General features: G+C 36.2%; 1 protein-coding gene across 10 annotated transcripts in view; it reads right to left on the bottom strand.

Annotated features, from left to right (window-relative positions):
- The window catches only part of DOP1A (DOP1 leucine zipper like protein A), a 59,675-nt gene that overhangs the window by 6,232 nt on the left and 33,255 nt on the right, over positions 1-20,188 (bottom strand). For 9 of the 10 annotated variants that reach the window (XM_058834488.1, XM_058834487.1, XM_058834491.1 and 6 more), the window contains 20 exons: positions 18,352-18,626; positions 17,559-17,715; positions 15,485-15,581; positions 13,953-14,212; positions 11,273-13,280; positions 11,059-11,170; positions 9,971-10,150; positions 9,578-9,703; positions 9,117-9,251; positions 8,755-8,810; positions 8,156-8,260; positions 7,429-7,495; positions 6,533-6,677; positions 6,219-6,298; positions 5,566-5,675; positions 5,260-5,409; positions 3,922-3,983; positions 3,178-3,330; positions 1,782-1,918; positions 390-445 (listed from right to left, as the gene is read on the bottom strand). In XM_058834488.1, the coding sequence (XP_058690471.1) occupies positions 390-445; positions 1,782-1,918; positions 3,178-3,330; positions 3,922-3,983; positions 5,260-5,409; positions 5,566-5,675; positions 6,219-6,298; positions 6,533-6,677; positions 7,429-7,495; positions 8,156-8,260; positions 8,755-8,810; positions 9,117-9,251; positions 9,578-9,703; positions 9,971-10,150; positions 11,059-11,170; positions 11,273-13,280; positions 13,953-14,212; positions 15,485-15,581; positions 17,559-17,715; positions 18,352-18,626 (4,471 nt within the window). Of the gene's footprint in view, positions 1-389; positions 446-1,778; positions 1,919-3,177; positions 3,331-3,921; positions 3,984-5,259; positions 5,410-5,565; positions 5,676-6,218; positions 6,299-6,532; positions 6,678-7,428; positions 7,496-8,155; positions 8,261-8,754; positions 8,811-9,116; positions 9,252-9,577; positions 9,704-9,970; positions 10,151-11,058; positions 11,171-11,272; positions 13,281-13,952; positions 14,213-15,484; positions 15,582-17,558; positions 17,716-18,351; positions 18,627-20,188 lie in introns of those variants that run through there. The other variant, XM_058834493.1, reaches the window with a different exon arrangement.

The raw sequence follows: 20,188 nt of genomic DNA, 5'->3' as shown, positions 1-20,188 counted from the left end.
AGAAACTATGGTTTTATTTAGACCAAAAAAAAGTGCATCAGTCTTATTTAGAATAAGTGTATGACACAGAAAAGGTGTAAGTCATGCCATGCATAATTTAACTGCAGCAGTAGTGCATTTTTTTCAAGTGGACACTCTAAGAACTTGGACACTTGTATTGTGTAATTTCCCTTAGTGATTTATGAGCAATCTGACAGCAGGAATTCTTTTGTTTTGTCCTGAACAGTCTGTTCCTGGTATTGCAGTCAGACTGAACTACCCTTTACTTGTTGTTCTCTTAAAGAAGGATTTAATTTGTTCAAAGACAAATTATTTTCAAGAACGACACAACTCCCTATCAGCATACCAAGGGATTTTTATAAAGTTAAGCAGGAAATTCATACATTTACCTGGAAATGTCTTCATCAGCAGTGAGCTCCTGTTCCATCAGTAAAAACACTTGCACCTGAAGATCAAATGTTACATTTTAATCCCATTTTTAATGGACTGTGACTTGGGAAAACACTATAGGAAAGCCTGAGTAATAAGCCTTAGACAAATGGTATGGAGCTTTATTTCCTCTCCTGTATGAGTGGACACTGGCACCCTAAAGCTCTTTCATTCCTTATATATAACCCGAATAACACAAAGGCAACAAGGAACTGTCTCTTTCAAGGTCAGGAAAGCTCTCAATGGCTAATCCCCTCCACTGCCTAGAAAGAAAGCAAGAACTAAACAAAATGAGAATAAAGAATCATTTAATGGAGCAGTCAGGCCTGAGCCTGATTGAATTCACATTCCTGAGTGTGAATTCCCAGGAGCATCACCCAGTCCTGCTAACTGAAAGTAGCTCCAGAACTGTTGTAAACTTGTGTAAAGGCTAGAGGACAGCACAGGAATCAGAAGACCACACTGAATAGAATGGATTTTCTAGTATTTATACTATTGACAGGCTTAAAATAACATACATTTATTGCTAAAACAACACACTTTAGGATACTTTATATAGCTTTTCTCCTTCCCTTTCTTGGATCTGTGGTTATTCAAGGGCTAGGTTAGGTGCCTGCAGATTGAAAACAATCACAGAAATGATTCTGGTTTTCTCCCTCTGTTATTCAGTCCCTTGGGAACACCTTGAATAACAGGCTGAATGGATGACAGCATGCACCAACCACTCTCTTCCATTCCCACTGCCAAAGCTGAAACCCAAAAGAGTGTGCTTAACAGCCAGCACAGGAGATTCTGCAGGTAGAAGCTCAGGAAACAGATATTTTTACTGTTTTGTTATGAAGAGTAAAATGAGAAAGAAGAAATATGAGCCAAGCCTTGTATAAATCTAGTCACAAAATTTAGCCACAATGTGACCTGAATGACCATCAACTGCCAATAAAATGGATTCTGACTCCTATACATGGATTCTCATCCCCACTGCTGGAAGAATAATGACCAGGAAAATAAAAACAGGAAACACTGAAAAAGAAGAGCAGAAGTGGGAATGGTGGAGAGGGTACATACATAAACAGAAATCGAACTAGGATTCAGTAAGGAACAATGAAAGCAAACACAATTTTAATTCAGAAAACAGCCGAACAGTTGAAACAGTGTAAGCCAACAGATACCCAATTTCATCACAAAAAACAGACATCAGGACTATGAAAATAAGTCAGCTTTCAATTTGTGTCCATTGCACATTTATTTGTACAATCTCTAAAAGAGATTTTCTTAAAAATCTTGAGGAGGAATGAGGTTGTATCTCAGATGTGCATCAGTCTTCTAAATAATGAATGACACCTACAACTCACCAGTTCAGTGATCATGGTTGGCCAAAGTGAGGTAAGGTGCTGTGGAGACATTCTTAAAAGCAATACTCTGAAAAACAGGAACACTTGGGAATGAAGAGTGGGCACCTGTGGCAACCGGAGACTTTCTACCAGCCTTTCTGAAACAAAAAGCCAAGAAGGGTCCCTCAGTTCCAAATAATTACAGTGAGAATTTTCTTCTCTCATGTACTTTAAATATTAACTTTAAGTATCTGCTGTGTTACTGTTCCAGTACTTTACTAGTTTTAGTCTGTCAACATAAAGAAATAACCACTCCACCAAAGAAGGAACAAAAGAGAGAAACCTCTAAACAGTGCAGTTGACTGCTTTGGTTAAGTTCTCTACATAAACACAATAGTGCATCTGGGAACTTGGCTTATCTTATGCAGAGTTTCACCCATTGCAGCAGGAGGAGTTAGCAGATTACAAACAATACAAAAACAGCCTGGACAGCTCAAATGTATTATTGTTATTAAAACACTGCACCATCATAGTACCTGAGAAATTAAAAAGGGATGATACAGTTTTATTGAATTATGATCATCTCTAGGCATTCAATATATATAGAAGCAGACACAAAGAAATTTTTCAGTCAAACCAACACACATGCATGTAGCAGTTCACACCAGTAAAGCCACCTGATTCCATGAACATAGTAATCTCAGCTACTGACTTGACTGGAAATAAAAAAAATTTTGAAGCCACCCCCAAAACACCACCAAAACCACAACCAACCAACAAGCCAAATAATTATATGAAAATTAGATCACAGAACAAATGAAACAAAAAAGTTGATGCAACTGATTTTCCATATAGAGGAAGAGACCAAAGTGTCCCTTTGGTGGCATGAAAAGATGATACATCTAAAAGCTGCTGCTGTAATTATTAGCATCATCTTAAACAAAAAAGATCCAAGCAGTTTCCATTCCCAGTCACTTAAAGTAAAGGGTCATTGTAAGAAATAAACTTCAATGATAAACAGCACAGAAAAATTTGACACAAGAGAAAACACCAGCAAAAGAAGTCAATAATTCAAAATGTCAAGGTCAGTTTTCCTGTTTATCCCTAACTGAGGTTTTTCAGATGTTCATGTCAAAACATATTGTGCAGGTATCCAAGGATACTGATCAAGGGATAAAACGACGGTTCAGTGAAATTACCTGGATTAAAGTCACTGGCAACTACAAAATCTGCCTATCTCCCAGTCATTTAACACTGAAAACATTTTAACCAAAATTTGCAGAAACTTTGTTTCAGATATGGAAACACTATCACACACTGATATTGCAGGATAAAAATTTAACCTGCTGTTACTCTGTCATACAAGCATTCCATAGTTAACTGGAAGAAGTCTGCTAAATGATACATATTTACTGACCTTGTATGTCTGGCAGGTATTTCTGGTATTGGTCTATCTCACTGCTGAAAATGGCAAAGGCGAGTCTCTTGAGGAGCATTGCACGCTGCTCCAGCTCCACATCTCGGTTAGCAAACAGATTAAGGGAGCTGCTCTGAGCCACAGCCACCCGTGCTGAAAGAGAAAAGGCAAAGTGCAGCCAAGAGCTTAGGAATTTCCCTTCTGCTTCACTTCAAGGCACAAATAACTCTTTCTTTAAACAATGGGGTTTGAAAGCAAATGTTAAGAAGATGTATGGCTTGCAATTTGAATCTGTAACCACAAATTCAAAATAAAAGTTGAAAGAAAGCCTGTAAGTATACACAATAGTGGCTGGATTTAGGGGCTTTTGGGAAACAGTTCAGCTATTTTTTTTTAAATAAAACTTGCATGTATTGATGCTCAGAAAATTCAAATGTGCAGAATCAAATTTTTTTTTAAGCAGTTAGTGTCAGATCTTCAAACCCAAACCAACCGAAAACTATCTCTACCCACTCTACTTAATCAGCTTTGCCGCATAGGCAAAATTCACTGTGTACCAGAATGGTATCAAATTCTCTCACTTCGTGTTATTTATGGGTCTCCAGAAACAGTCAAAGAAAACATGAAAAATACTTGATAAATCAAATTAGAATACATGTTGAGCAAGTGTTTTCTTTAAGGTACTTTTTTTTTATTTATTTAATGTTTATACTGGAGAGAAGTCACTACTATATCAATACTTACTCATCAAATCTCTGAATGTGGTTTTGTCATGTGTCATCAAATTATCCATAATAGCTCTCCAACTAAAAGAGGAAAATTGAACACAAATCAGAAAAGCATGAAGAAAGCAAGAATTTTCAGGAACATTTACAAAACTTTCTGCTCCTTCAGTTAGGCTAAGGCTTCCAATCCAAGCTTTCTGCTTCATAAGGTATCATTTACTTTGTGTTATTTGATCTGAAACTGTGTTTCTTGGACCCCTTTCTCCAAGAAAAGAAGGGGATGCCATTCAGAGGGACCCTGACAGTTTTAAGTGGGCCTATGCAAACCTCATGAAGTATGAAACCAAGTGCAATGTGCTGCAGAATGGTCAGAGAAATTTTAAGCACAAATACCAGCTGGGCACAAAATGAATACTGAGAGCAGCTTTGAGGAGAAGGACTTGGAGCTGATGGTGGATGAAGATGAAAAACTGAATTTTATCTGTCAATGTGTGCTCACAGCCCAGAAGGCCAACTGCATCTGGGGCTGCACCAGAAGCATGGCTGCACCAGAAGGCAGATGATTCTGCCTCTCTACTCTGTTCTGGTAAGACCTCACTTGGAGTATTGCATCCAGCTCTGGGACCCCCAGTATAAGAAGGATGTGGACTCATTTGAAGGGAGCACAAAGATGATCAGAGGGCTGGAGCACCTCTCCTATGAAGACAGGCTGAGAACTGGGGCTGTTCAGACTGGTAAAGAGCAGGCTTCAGTGGGATCTTGTAGGAGCTTTCCAGTACCTAAAGAGCCTCTGAAAGCTGAAGAGCAACTTTTTACAAGGGCATAGAGTGAAAAGACAAGAGGAATTACTTTTAAAGTAAAGTAATCCTACTTTTAAAGAGGGCATATTTAGATACTAGGAAGAAATTCTTTATTGTGAGGGTGGTGATGCCTTGGCACAGGTTGCCTGGTGAAGCTGTGGATGCCCCATCCCTGAAAGTGTTCAAGGCCGGTTTGGATGGGGCTCTGAACAACCTGGTCTAGTGGAAGGTGTCCCTGTCCATGGCAGGTGGATTAGAACTAGATGATCTTTAAGGTCTCTTGCAATGCAAATCATTCTATATTTCTACAAAATGCTAACCATGTTTTCCGCACAGAACTTTTTTTTTTTTTTAATTTTAAGATCATTATTTTTAAAAACAGATAAGTGCATAGAAATATACCTTATATAAGTTTCATATTTCATGTGGTAACCTAAACCACAGTAAATCTTTATTTCTCTCAGTAAAGATTTATTGGGAAATTTTGGCCCATATGTTAATGGAATATATAAAATTTGTAAGGGCCATTGACATAAACAAGAAGAATAAAATCTTACTGGTTAACACATGAAGCATCCATCTGGAAGAAACTGGAATCCATAAAGAGGTCAAAGGCTTCCTTCTTCCATGCTCTCCTTGTATACTGATATCCACTAAGACTGCTTAACAACTGGACACAAGCTCGATAGCTGGATGCATTGTGAGCACTAAACAAATAAAAGTCATAAACCAATTTTGGACTGTTGCTCTATAGAAAGTTTGACAGACATCTGATCATTATTATGCCTGTTTCAACTTAAGTGCCACCATCCAAATTTCTACTGGCTGTAGACATCTACATCAGTTCAATAAACCAAAGATACCTGTGATTACGGAGGTAGGGCACAACATAGTGCATAATATTTACAAGCAAAGGAATAACTCTCTCTTTTTCATCACTGTAGAAAACCATGTCAAGGAGATGAGCCAAAACCTATAAAACGAGAGGAAGATATGTTATAATGCATTCTTAAATTGCATCTTACCTACCATTCAACATTTTTTTTGGTGCAATGATCTGAATATTCAAGTTTATGATAGAAGTGATCCCATTTCAGGTACCATGCAAAATCCAGAGTATAATGATTCCATCATTTTTATAACATGTTAAGGTAAAAGCACAGAAGCACAAGCTCCTGATCAAAGCATTCTAGAGAATAAAGTCCAGACAAAGAAAAAAAATCAAAGACTGACTGCAATTATCAGCAGTAAATAAGATGTACCACAAAGATAAACACACAAAGTTTAAAATCAAAGAAGTTTGCTATACTATATATCTGAAAGGTCATGCTTTGCACCTCATCCATCTCAATGGGTTAGTAACAAAGTTTTTTATACTTTTACGTGACAAGACCCAGGATCCATTCAGATCAGTGTTTCCCATTAAATCTCCTTTTTCAAGCTTCTAGTTCAAAGCTTTTCACAATAAAGAAGCTTATTATTGGACACCATTAATTATCTCCAAGGAAACATTTACCTCAGAAAGTAAGGTCAATGCATGGACACTATAAACAGATGGAGTTATATTTGAAGTTTCCATTGCTGGAGACAGCATATCTAAATGTAGATAATAAAAAAATGTCCAAAGTTAGTCTTCTCAAGCCATTATTCACCTTACAGCATATTTTAAAAACATATATTTTGAAGATTCACAAGCTTTGCCAGACACACTAGTGCTGGAACAATACTGAAGAATTGTACATACATTCAAATATAGCAAAGCTATTCTCTTCTTTAATTTTAGCCTAAAAATTAATGTTTTGTTTTAAATAAAGAAGAAAACTAACCTACCTTCAACATCTGATTCTAAGTTGTTTCCATCAACCATAATCTTGGGGGAAGGCTTAACCTCTAAGTTTCGTCTTAGCCAAGTGGTCTGTTCCAAGGAAGAACCAGCAATTGCCCCAATGGCATCCACTATCTTGTGTGTTACATCCTGGTAGAAAACAAATCCCAAGCATTTTAAGAACTTTGTGCAGAAGGGCTGTATTCATAGCCCTAACATGTAGAAAATCCATATAACCACATACAGAATTGCTTTCAAGTAATTTCTATACAATCAATGATTAATAACTTCACAGAAAATGAGAGCTTTTTCAACAAATTATAAATATAAGGAGAAGATATTAAAGAGTAGTTTTGTACTACAGAGCAGATACCAAAAATTTCTAGTACATTCAAGCGTCTAATTCCAAACCCACTGCCATGGACATGGACACCTTACACTAAACCAGGTTGTTCAGAACCTCATCCACATGGCCTTAATTCTAGTGACAAGGCATCTGCAGCTTCTGTGGGTAACAAGTGCCTCACCACCTTCACAGTACAGATTTTTTTCTTAATATCTAATCTAAATATACTCTCATTTTGAAGCCATTCCCCCTTGTCCTGTCACTGCATGCTCTTGTAAACAGTCCCTCTCCATCTTGTGGCTTCCTCCAGGTACTGGAAACCTTCCCTTTTCCAAGCAGAACAAACAAAATTCTTTCAAGCCTTTTCTCTTAAGAGAGGTGCTCCATTGCTCTAATCAACTTGGTGGCCCTCCTCCAGACTTCCTCCAAGAGGTCAATATCCTTCCTGTGCTGGGAAGTCGATGATCTTTCAGGCCCTTTCCAACCCAGACCATTCTATGATCCTATGACTTTTTGTTCAAAATTTTCAAAAGACACATACAACAAATTTCTTACCTGTAGATCTCTTTGATCCTTCTTATTCTCCAGACTTGGGTTTTTCATGATGAACTCATTAAGAACACTGAAAAAATACAGAAGTTAAATATGGATTTTCTTCTCTTAATACATTTTTCAGCAGATTTCAGCATTAGGACAAATCTGAAGACATTTATTTGCACAATATTTATTCACTAAACGCTCAGGAATTGCTACTTATCAGTATTCCAGGAAACATCTTCTCAAGTTCCTTAAGTTAATTTTGATCATAGGAGTTTATCAAAAACATGTTTTAACATCTTTAGAGACAGTTTACTAGGGAAGATAAAACATTGAAGAAAATGGTCCTTGAAGCATTACACAGAAAATCATATTCAAAATTATATTTCTAGAAGTCCACAAACTGTTTCCATCCTGAGAATTCAGCCCACTCTGTGGGCTTCAAATACCTGAGGAACAGTAATTGTCATTTTTAATGAAAAATCAGAAACTTACATTTGTTGCTTAAAGAGCCTGAATCACTGAAATAATCATTAAGGTAAGGTTGTGGCTTATACCATAATATAATACAAAAGTTAATATATTCCTCAAAGAAGAAACTAATTTGATAAGACCCACAGAAGTCAGGCAATAATTCTACCAGCCAAAAGTAAGAGACAGATTTAAAAACACTAACACTTCAGAATAATTTTACACACCTACTATTTGAGCATATTTGAAAATGGCAAATATCAGGAGCACTTACCCAAGTATGAGAAACTGTCCTGGGGCTGGAAGACCAACCTGTATGGAATCTTTTAACAAAAGCAGCAGTGCTGCCCAGCTGTCTACTAAGCTGGTCACTGGAATCCTATGGGAGAAAGATCCGTAATGTCAATGATGAGAACATCATCTCCCTCAGGTATTCCCCCAGTTTCTTTTTACCTCAACTCTCCTGTCAGATATTGGTAATCAACCCCCTTATAGGTTCTTTTAATACTAAGTTGCTACATCAAGTCATTAAGAAACAGATGAAGGCAGAAGAAGAGCATTCTCCAAAGATTATGCTTTTCATTACAAAGCTGAAGTGGCACAAATGAGTTACAGCACAATTAAGATCAGCTTTCTTTGGGTAAGGGGCAGATTACCTGCAGGATTTTTAGGTAGGAGAAGAAAGGTAATGCAATACTATGCAACTCACAAAATAAACCATCTTCTTCTAACAAAACTACAGTTCAAACCCATTCTTTCCTCACTATTTATATTACACAGACTATTCATCATCCTGTAAGAAAAAGATGTAAAATATATAAATTGATCATGTGCTTCCTGATGACAGAAATAAAATTTAGCTTCTTTTCTTACCTTTGAGTATAAGCATAGAAAAACTGCAACATGCAGACTTCCAGTGAAAGATGTTTCTAGAAAAAGATATGAAACCTGTATCATCAGAAAGAAGTGTCTTTTTTTTTCCCCTCACCAGGGTAAAACTGACAATGCTATAATGTCACTGCAATGTCTAAACATATAACTTAATTTAACAGAATATTAAAAATGTCCTTCCAGACATCCCTCTGTAAAATTATGCTTCTCTTCATTTATCTCTTAGATACAGTGAAAATTTTCACATTGTGCTGCTCAGCTTATGTCAATGTCATATCATCACTGTTCTAAGCTTCTTCAAGAGGACATCATATAAATCAATAGGATCTCTACAGTTTCCATACCTTGTCCTTTGCTATGGCTGGAGGCTGCTTTAGAACTTCTTTCACAGTCTGAATGACAGTCTCTGTCCTCATAACACTGATAGAGCGAACCAGCTCGACCAGCAAAAGTTGTTCTTCACCTGCTGTAGGAATAACCTAAAAAAATTGGATGTATGACACAGATTATCACCACAGACAATGGCTATACCAAAGCTAAGGCAGCTGTCCTCATGTGATTGAAATTTTATCAACAGTTCATTTAGAGACTTGGTATCACCTACCCTTCCCCTGAAGAATTCAGGAAGATGATCCCATTCTAAAGCGGCACCTCCCTGACAGTACAGTTGCTAATTAGAAATACAAATATCATCCCTACTTCATTGTATTTTTTTCACTGGAATGTCTGAATTTTCTTCTTCTTAACACCAAATCACTTAGAAATATTACCACTATTTGAAGTGATCACTATAATATAAACATACCTTTGTCCTTGAAGTATTTTTGTTTTGCCTCCTTTCATTCCATACAAATGCAATAGCAGCCATGAAGTGAACACCATGATTCATTGAAATTGGACCCAAAAGTTCTAGAATCTGTTGTCTCAAATTCTGAAATATGAAAGCAGAGCGTATAAGCACCTCAGCATTATGTTCAAAACATTTTCTCTGCAGAAAGGAAAAAGGTGACACGTTGCATACAACTGACACATTTTAGCTTAAAAGCATATTCAATATTAATTTATAAAAGACTGGTTTTTGTGATGAGTGAATAGATGAAGACAAGTATAAAAATTCAATTTAGATTGAAGGAAATTGAAATTATTTTGACAAAGGTATTAATGAACAACTTAATGATATTATCCCTGATGTTCTGACCTTAGTTGACCCAAGATTAATAGTGGTAATGGATGCAGCAGCAGCAGTAGTTTTCTCTGAAGAATCTGCAAGGTGCAGGATGCTCCACAGTAAAGTCACAGAAGACATGATCATATGCAAGATAGAGAGGATCCCGTTGCGTGCTTCAACCAGATGCTTCTGATCTACATTAACCAAAAGCTAGTGGGAGAGGAGAGAAATATTAAATATCTACATAAACAGCATATTTAAAATACAGTAATTGAGACTTACCTAACATGGGAGCTTTCAACCTTAACTCTTTTTCAGAAGTTTTTCATTAATTCTTACAATATGTACAGATATGAGACTTTTAAAATAATAGAGAAACTTCTGATTGAGTTGTCCAATATCAAATGCACTCTGAGCATGTGAGGTTTCATGTCTAAAGCAATCAATTTTGTATCTTCTGCCTATACCTTTGCAAAACAATTATTTCAGAATTGTAAGTCTAGCTAATACTCTAGGCAAAACTCTTTATTTACATAAACAAAACCCACTTCTCAGTCACTTTTAAATGGATGGAAAGCAGAGGGGTGGAAGAATGGCAAAAAATGTACAAAAACAAGATTACCGAGAAAACACGGCAAAAGCTTCTAATGGAATCTGGACCAATTCTTAACAATCCTTGTCCACAAATTCAAACTGAGACACTATGCTCGGAATATCAGATCTAAAAATACTGCTTGACTAAAAAGAAAAATTGTGAATATACAGAAGGAGCAGAAGGATGATGTTTAGACACATCACAAGATGAACACAACAAAGACAGCTCTAAAGTGGAATTTTAAAGGTCTTTAAGTTAAGGAATTCATACTTTAATTATTTCAGGGCAACAAAAAAACAAACCAACCAAAAGAAGCAAACCAATATAAGGGTATTCTCTTTAAAGTATCATCCATAGAAACTTGTTTTTCTGTTTGAAATGTTTGTATTCTATAAATCCCCCATATTTATAGCTAAGACAGTATGTTATTTTTGTCACTCAGCTCTTCATAGCTGTTAATACAATCAGTGCTTGATTTGACATGTACTGCATAGGAATCTCTCAAACACCCAGATAAGTTTACCTGGTGATACTGTGTAGATGGATCCAAGAGGCAGTAATGAATTATTGTTGTGATCCCTTCTAATAAAGTGAGAACCATATCTGGGGGAGTGACTGATGCCATCCAGAGAGGCCTAAAAGAAGAGTAATTTTTTTAAAACGAATTCGTCATGATAGCAAAATAATTCAACACAATCAAATGTAGTTAAGAAGATTATACCTCTACATACACTTACCTATTATCAGATAATCCCGTTTCGTATTTATACTGCTGAATTAAATTATCCAAGTTCCTGCAGAGCTGAAGAGTCACTGAAACAACGACCCTTTGAAGAACTTTTCCCATGTAAGGCAATGTAGAAGTGATAAGGCCAATCCACTGGGGATGCATTTTACAGGCACAGTGCTGGTGCAAAGCTCGTATCACTGCACACAGAAACATGCCTTGGCAGGTTATTGGCTGGGAATGTAAATACTGCAGAGATGTCATCGGCTGCTGAGGACCAATGTGCTCCAGGTCTGTTATGACAAAGTCAAACACCGTTTCATTTTCCTCAGGCACAGTCATTACTCTGTGTTCCAGCACAATCAGCCGCTGAAGTACTTTCAAAAGTTGTGACTGCAGAGTACTACCATTGTCAAATTCATCCTCAGAAAAATTTATAAGGCTGTCTTCAGAGAAGCCTTCTTCTACAGCCACTATGTTTTTTCCAGCTGTCTTTTCACTGTGCCATTTCTGGGCACTGAAGATGGAAGACAGCAGACAATGCAGGATCACTTTCTGAACCTTGCACTTGGACAACATGTCTGAAATAAAACTGGGAAAGCCCTTGGCAGAGCTTTCTATCACTTTTGCCAACTCAGAAAAGAGGAGTGTCAGAATTTCTATACTCATCATTTGCATGTTGCGGTTTCCTATGAGGTCTTGTGAGGTTACTTTAACATGAGTTGGATAATGGCTCCGCATGTAGTACAAACACAAGGAGATAAGAATTTCTATGTACATAGAGCTCCGAAAGTTATGGTTAGAATCAACCGGGATGTGACTATAGAAATCCTTGCCCATAACAGATATTCGATGCCTGGCTAGAAGATTTTGGAGCAATGAAAGCTGAGGAGTGTATGCATTGTTGACACTGGTAGTGGAGATGGCACTTACAAAAGCTGATGGATTTGTTTTCAGAATTGCCTTAATTGCAGAAAAAGCGTACAATGTCCTTGAAGAATCATACAACTGGAGATAAAGCAGCACATGTTGATACAGTGGATGGATATTGAAGTTAGGAGACTTTCGCATTCCTGGGGATCCAACATCACTTTCTATTTCTGAAATTTCTCCTTCTCCACAACTGTACCAATTTTCTAAATCAAGACCATCACTGAAAAAGACATTTGTTTGCTTAAGCTTTTCTGTCTGTGCTTTCTTCTTCTCTTCATCTTTCTTTTTAGCTATTTTTACCTTAGGTTTTGCACCTGGTTGCTTACCAGCCTCTTTAACAATGGTTTCTTTTTCTGACACTTTTTCTGGTTGCTTTCCTTTAAAGCTGAATTGAATACTACTGTGACTACATTTTCTAGACTTTGATTCAGTGGAAGAAAGAGTAAGATCAGAGAAGGATTGCTGGCTTTCCACAATACAAGGTGAAGAGTTATTTCTTGACATTTCATCTCCTAAGCTCTCAAGTCCAGTCTCAGTTGAGGCTGATAGTAACTGTGAACTGTCATTACTAAGTAAACTACTCTGGCTACTTTGAATATTTTGATCATCACTTTTTGTAGCCTCTACAGAGTTATCCAAAGAGCTGAATTTACATGAAGCATCCTCAGAGTGCAGACTGTCTTTAACTGGTTCAATTTCTTCTCCGAGACCACTTAAAACCTTGCATATAAGATCTGTAACCACTTGTTGCACAATTTCATCAGGTGAGTCTTCTTTCAGAGTCTGAGAGCTATCTTGAGCACTCAGGCTTTCTGTTTCCACTTCATAACTGATGTTGTCTCCAGTAGATGACTGAGAACAGCCAGAGTCAGAACTCTGCAGTATTTCAGCCTGATGATCAGGAAGGTCAAAATCAGACACAACCATTGGTATGGTCTCACTGCTGGTACTTAACAGGGAAAGCCTGTCACTCAGAGGGTTGACAGTCAGGCTGAAGTTCTCCATTTCATCCACACCAAGTTGTTTCTCATTGACTTCTTTAGGTATAATAAGTTGTCCTGGGCTTACAGACATGTGGGAGAATGCTTGAAAAAGAATGCAAAAAAAAAGTGTATATATAAGATTCTGATCTTCAGAATAAGAATTCAGAATTAATATTTAGAATTTAAACTATTATTGAGACTTCAAATTATGAAGGCATGGTAAACAGTGTCTTTCCATTTCATGGAAGAAATAATAAGCAAATGACATGTTCACAAAAACAAAGCAAAATTGCTTTAGCAGTACACCTTAGCAAAACAATGTAAATCCCCATCCAGCATTATGCAGTCTTATCTGCTTTTGTTTTCACAAAAAAACAATGTAGTAAATTCTAAACTAAAATTACACAATAAATGCAAACACCTTCAAAACATATTGCTATGTTGACAGACCCCCACTGTTCATAAAAATGTTTAATTTCTTGGTTAAGCTTCAAGCAATATTCTTATGTTCTACCAAGGCTCAGTAAGATGTAAAAAAATTCTCTGCATTAAAATACTTGCATATCATTTTAATGCAAAAACAATAAAACTTTAAACAGTACTTGGGACAAACAAACTTGAATTAGGAAAAAACACACAAACACAAATATAAGCCGTAGCTATTCCAACACTTTTTTCAGTTACCCTCAAAAATTTCTACTATGTTTTTAGTATTGCATGTAAACAGCAAGTAAAGAAATTAGGGAACTTTCTACAGTCTTCTTGTATACATACCATCAGCACAGCTGAACTTCTGCATGAACTGCTTTTCATTTTCTTCTTCATGGTGACTGGGAGATTTAGTCCAGTAACATTCAGCCTGTACTCGCTGAACAGAAACTCGCTGAGTTTTTGGATGCAGAAGCAGTAGGAGCAAAGGTTCAAGAACCCTTGCAATATCATGTCTTTGAAGTACTTGATTTAACCAGGCTTGTCCCACTGACCAAGTGGAACCATCCAAGCTATTGAGACTGTCCAGCATGATAAACAATGATCTAGAATGGAAAGAAGAAACTATGTACTATGGCTATTGTACACTACTCACAGAGTAATCCCATTTTAATCTATGACAACTTTAATGTCAGTACATACTCCTGTGTCTTCTTCATATGAAACAGTACTTTCTTTGGAAACAAGACTTTGAACCTAATCTTTGTATTTTAGTCTAGTCTAATGAAGGAGTGGGCAGGAAGAGCTCCTAACGAAGTCAGTTATAACAGTTCCTCTAATAGTAGCAAGATCAAGTATATGTACAGCTTATTAAATAAGCCTTGGTTGCCTTTTAAGTGGTATACCATTAAGAATTATACAACTTTAAAACCCAATTCACAAGGATATATGGAAAAGAAAACATTCAAAGATCATGTCTTCAAGAACAGCAAGGATATATATACTTGACAATACAGCAGTTCCTACCATTGTTATTTTCTTCTTTTAGCAGTTTTAGCCTTGAGAATCTTTTTCAGACTTATGGAAAAGCAATATATATAGAACTCTGAATTTTACCTATTGTTTTATGTTCTCCAGTAGTACATGATCATAAGCTTTCAGCTGCATGCACAGAATTTATCACCATTTATGCAGTGAGTGACAGCATAAGACAAAGAAATAACCTTTTTACTCCTCACAGCTAAGTATGCAGTACAAAATCTAAATAAAAACTTTTCTGCAACATTTGTGCTAAGTGAGGAAGACAAGAGTAGTTCAGCATACAGATCTTCAGTCTTTTCTAAGAAGATAGTCCAATGCCAGAACACAAAACAGAAATCCTCTTCTGCTTGCCATAAATGACCTCTTATACAAAAATACGGATTAAATAAAAGAACTCATATTTTAGCACTTGCTTGCAATTTGGTTTTTACATTTTTTTAATTTTACTGTTACTTTCTACTTCATATAATTCAATTCTGGGTTGATTTCTCTCTCCTGCTTCTGTTTTTATGAAAACATGGCAAGAACTCAGATACTAAACTCAATATACACCACGGTGATTTTTACCAGAGTGATGGTCAATGAATATTGTGACCATTCCTTCCCCACTCCTTATAGCTTCCAGGAAAAGTTTTATAGCTTACATAATCATCACTGTGAAAACAATTTTGTCTAATGCAAATTCTTGTCCCCAAATTAATTTCTTGTCCTTCCTCCTTCCTCTCACAGCTACACTATAGTTGTTCAATTTTTAAATGCCCTATGCTGCCAGTATAATACCATTAAAGATTTTGAAGTAAAATTATTTCAACTGAATCAGACTTGCAATCACCAACCTGTCAAAGGTGCGGCCAAAGGAAGATGATTTGTTAATATGAAGATCTCGTGTGAGATGCCATAGCACTGCAAACTTGGCATGAGCTTCCATTCTTACTTTCTGTGGACCAAATCATAAGTTACATCTGTCAGAATGTAACAACTTCTGATAAGAACTGGAAAAAGAAAGTCACACAGCGCCCTAAATAATATAATGAAATTAACTTCTTTAATTAGGCATTTAAGTACTATTTTTTAATCTTAAAAGCAGTAGTAGCCAACAATAGGTGTCTGCAAAATTCAGTACCATGAAAGGATTCCCTCCTATCTTGATCTTGCCTTAAAGTTTAGCCTGCCTCCTTCTAGTCAACTTATTCTAATTCCTTTATTGCCCTACTACAAAGAAACAATAATTTTCTAGCTAGACATGTAGATGGAGTTCTTCACTAACATGTAAAATTTAGCTCTGGAACAAATTGGACAAATAGGACATGATTACCGCCCAAAGGATTTGCAATGACTGGCAATAATATGCAGAATATCAGAGAATCATAGAATATCCTGAGTTGGGAGGGACCCATAAGGATCACTGGATTCCAGCTCAGGATATTTAATGGTAAAAATGGTGTAAAGTAACAATTGTTCTCTTTCTCTCTTTACTGAGGCTGATCCAGGCAGCAAGGCTGCAAACAACAATAAATGTCATTATATGATTTGAACATATGTATAAAAACAGCTCCACCCAAAAGACAAGGAAGCTAGTAAGCATTTGTAGGAGTGAACAAAGCACAGCAATCAGGACAATTACACCAAATAAATCATCAAAATTACTTCAACTACTATAAGGGCTTAAATTGAATTACTAGATGATAAGCAAAGACAAGAAGAAAAATATTTTCACTTATTTGTTCTTAGAAGATACGGTTTTATAGGAAATGAATGGTAGGTGTATTTACCTTTAACCAAAGTGAGACAAAACTAAAAACTGTTAAAACCACTGAAAATCTAACAGACTTACTTTACAACTTAAGAAGCTTTGCAACAGCTTCTTATTTATCCAATATCTGCCACAATAATGAAAATTTTAAGTAAAAGCTATGAAAATTCCATAAAAGCCAAACAGTTCATGTTAAACAAACTACAAATAAAACAGACAACCTCTCCATGCCAAAAACAAAACTCAAAAGAGACAGCAGCATTCTAGAAAGTAAAGCAAACATCACTTGTATTTATGAAAAAAATGCTTCTAACAGAAAAATAATCCACAATTCTGCTGCAAAATGTATGCAGCTACACAAAATAATTTGCTGACAGTTATTGGAGACGGTGAAAATACCAGTTCCCAAACACATTGATATGACTCCATGTAAGTACTTTCAATCCATGCTGTGAAGATGTAAGAAATTACTGTTTTCTCAGAAAGGTAGGCAGAAATGAACATGTTCTACATCCACAGTCACAGCAGTTTACAGACCAACCTAAGTGACACTAAAAATCCTCACCAATTTTAGCAATATGGCAAACTATGAACTGCACTGATTGACAGACTGGCTCACATTACTCTCGTTGACCTGGTAACTCCAGTAGAATCGCAAAAAGGTAAGTGCTCCTGAAGACACACAACCATGAGTTGCTAGAGCATGTAAGCAAGCAGTTCCCTACATTCATACTGTTGGGGCTGTGAAAATCTCATATATCTAAAATTTAAGGCATTACAAAGGCCTCAACTCGAATGTCAAATTGACAGCCTCTATGTGAAATAAATTTCTAGGTGAGGAAAAAAAATAAGTAAAGTACCTGTCATGACAAGAACTCCTACTAACAACAATAAACACTAAGCACATGCTTAAGTATTGGGAAGCATCACATGACTTTCATAAGAGATAAAGTCTCCTGCATAAGTCTGTTGAACCCTCCTTTGACTAGCATGAAACTAGAGGCTCATTACAGACCTAAAATAACATTTGAAACAATGTAAGGCAATGCTTTTTTCAATATTGAAGTTATTTGTACCCTCCTCTGAGGGACCAAGTCCTTTTTCTAAATATATTTCTGTATATTCTTTACTCATCTTTAAGTAAATACATGAACAACTTGCCTTGTCTCTGTGAGTCAGCTGCTGACTAATAACATCTTCACAAATGCTGGAAGATGGGACGAGGTTGTGCAGCTGGTAAAAGAGCTCCACACTCTTCTGATGATGCTGAGGAGTTCCATCACCCAGCTGGTCCCAAAGAGTTAAAGCTATATGCTTTGTACATGAAAAGAAAAGTTGCAATAGACAAGTGAATGACTATCATGCCTTGTTTTGCTCTATGCAACAATGGGAGACATCACATCTGATGACACCCTATGACCAAGAGGCAATTGCTAAAATGGTTCCTTTTGTATTAATAGAAGGAACTGTTTGAAACATTGCAATAACTTACTAAAAAATTCCTGTTAACTCCTGTTAAGGAGTCAGAACAGAAAAAAAATTTCTTTGAAACACAATTTACTACATAATATACCCTGCTGCTGATTATCTTCTGCAAAAGGTTTCTTACATAAATTACATAAATGCAAAGATTGTTTACCAGAGTACTACATTATACATGTCTAAATTTCATATCTTTGCTGATTAATGCTGTTATTTAATCAGGTTTTGTTTAGATCTTTAAAATATTCATTTAAACAAGTATTTCCAAACAAGTGGTCAGTACGAGAATCACAGCAGGAAATCTTACGGTGTATTTTATTTAGATTCTAACACATGTTACAACTGTTATAAAAATATTCAGCAAGAAAATTCAGTTTACCATATCAAGCATGGTAAAAGGGCCAAGACTTATTCTTCACCAGACAGAAAAAAGCCTAAAGAAAACAGCAATGAGATACTGCATCTAACCTTGAAGAAATCTGTCTTTTCAGCCATGTATCTCAGATTGCCTTGTGTAAGAGGAGGTCTGATGACGACAGCCACTCTTCCCTGGTTAGGACTAAGAGGCTGAGCAGTTTCCACACTGTTCAGATTTTCTCCAGTGACAAGAGCAACAGATTGAGTCAGTCCAACCAAGTCCATCACAAGGGAAATAGTAACACCCTGAACACTGAAATCGCTTGCCTGTCTGCAAGCATTCATTAAAGTCTGTAGCCACAGTGGAGGCTGTACTTGTTCACAGTCTGAAATACAAATCACAGATTATACATTTATTTAACAATCTAAATATTATGGAATTTTCCTCTTGTATTCCATAATTATAGGTGCAATTGCCCCTTCATATTTCAATCTTCCCATTGTACGGGTTTAGGAAAATGTATGCGAGACAAAGATACTTCCTGATGTATCTTTAAAATAATCCAATTAAGAATGCAATACTGTCTCACTTCAAACAATTAGTAACCAAAAAGGAATAGAAAAATTTTAACAAGGAAGAGAAAAATTTTATGGAAATGCATTCAGATGATTTCCTGCTTTAGGAAAAATGGAACCTCTAGTAGTTAGCACATCCTTTCATCTACTTTTCCTCTTCACAAAATTCTTCACCAGCAATTAAATCTTAACACTCTAGACAGGAGTCTGGAATAATTCTGTAATATATTTTATACCACCTAGGATGATATATTATATTATATAAAATAATATATATGCAGACTAATTTTCAATTGACAAAAATAGCTTTGCCTGGCAATTCTTTAAAAATAGAACTCTTTGTGAAAATTGATGGTTTGGGTGCAGAACTATAATCCATTAGACCATATTCTGCTTTTACTGTAGGTGGTTGTTTTCTCCCTTTTCACTTTATCAAACCATACTCTGGGTTGATAATGGAAATGTCCTTCTCCAAAGTTCACAGTCAACTCTTGAAGTGAATATTGTACCCTTTTATTTTAGAGATATCAAAGTAACTTCTCTTAAAACTTCAAATGGACTCTACTGATCACATAGGTAAAAAGGCAAATGCATCTAGAACCAGACACAAGTGAAGAAGTGTTATTTAATAGGTACAAATATAGCACTCTTTTAGACTCAAGAGAAGAATGATGCAATTTCTAATTTATATCCACAGCTCCACTGGAGTCTAAATATACCTAAGAATTCCATATTGTGTTCTAGAGTTTACAGATATAACCATTGTTTTCAGCTTCACTCAGTTCCCATTTTAATTTTTTCAATTAAAGATAGCTATGAAATTAGGCATACAGCTGAATAAAAGTACAATTATGTTCCATAAATGTCAGATTAACTTGTCTCCTTCAAATAAACAGACTGACCAGTAATTAAGAGCTATTGAGCCATATCATTAAAATAACCCTTCAAAAACGTTCCAAATTTAGGAACCCTTCAAACACAGCCTCTTCTGCACTACAAAATCCTCCTAACAATAGATAGGGTAGTGTGAGAATTATCCTAACTATCTTCCTCCATTCTCTGTTCCAGTGCAATTCTCTGTTATGGAAAGTAGGCCCAGCACTATTCTCATCTGCCCTTACATTCTATACAACAGATGTTCACATTTGGAACAAAATCCTTCCTGTTGGTTTTACCCACCTACAATTTATGCTTATTCCTCAAAGTTACACTGTTTAATAGACTTCAAATGATATCTCACAAATAGGAATGTTCAGATGATGAACAAGAAACACAAATCCAAGACATTTAATGAAAGTGAAAAGGATTCCTAGAAGCACTGCCCTCATACAAGGCACCTATTACTCAAGCTCTACAGGCTCTCTGCTCTACA

This window comes from Poecile atricapillus, chromosome 3 (genome assembly GCF_030490865.1).
Source record: "Poecile atricapillus isolate bPoeAtr1 chromosome 3, bPoeAtr1.hap1, whole genome shotgun sequence".
In the NCBI taxonomy this organism is placed as follows: Eukaryota; Metazoa; Chordata; class Aves; order Passeriformes; family Paridae; genus Poecile; species Poecile atricapillus.
Note: the sequence above shows the minus strand (reverse complement) of the source record. Positions and strands in the feature narration are given on the sequence as shown.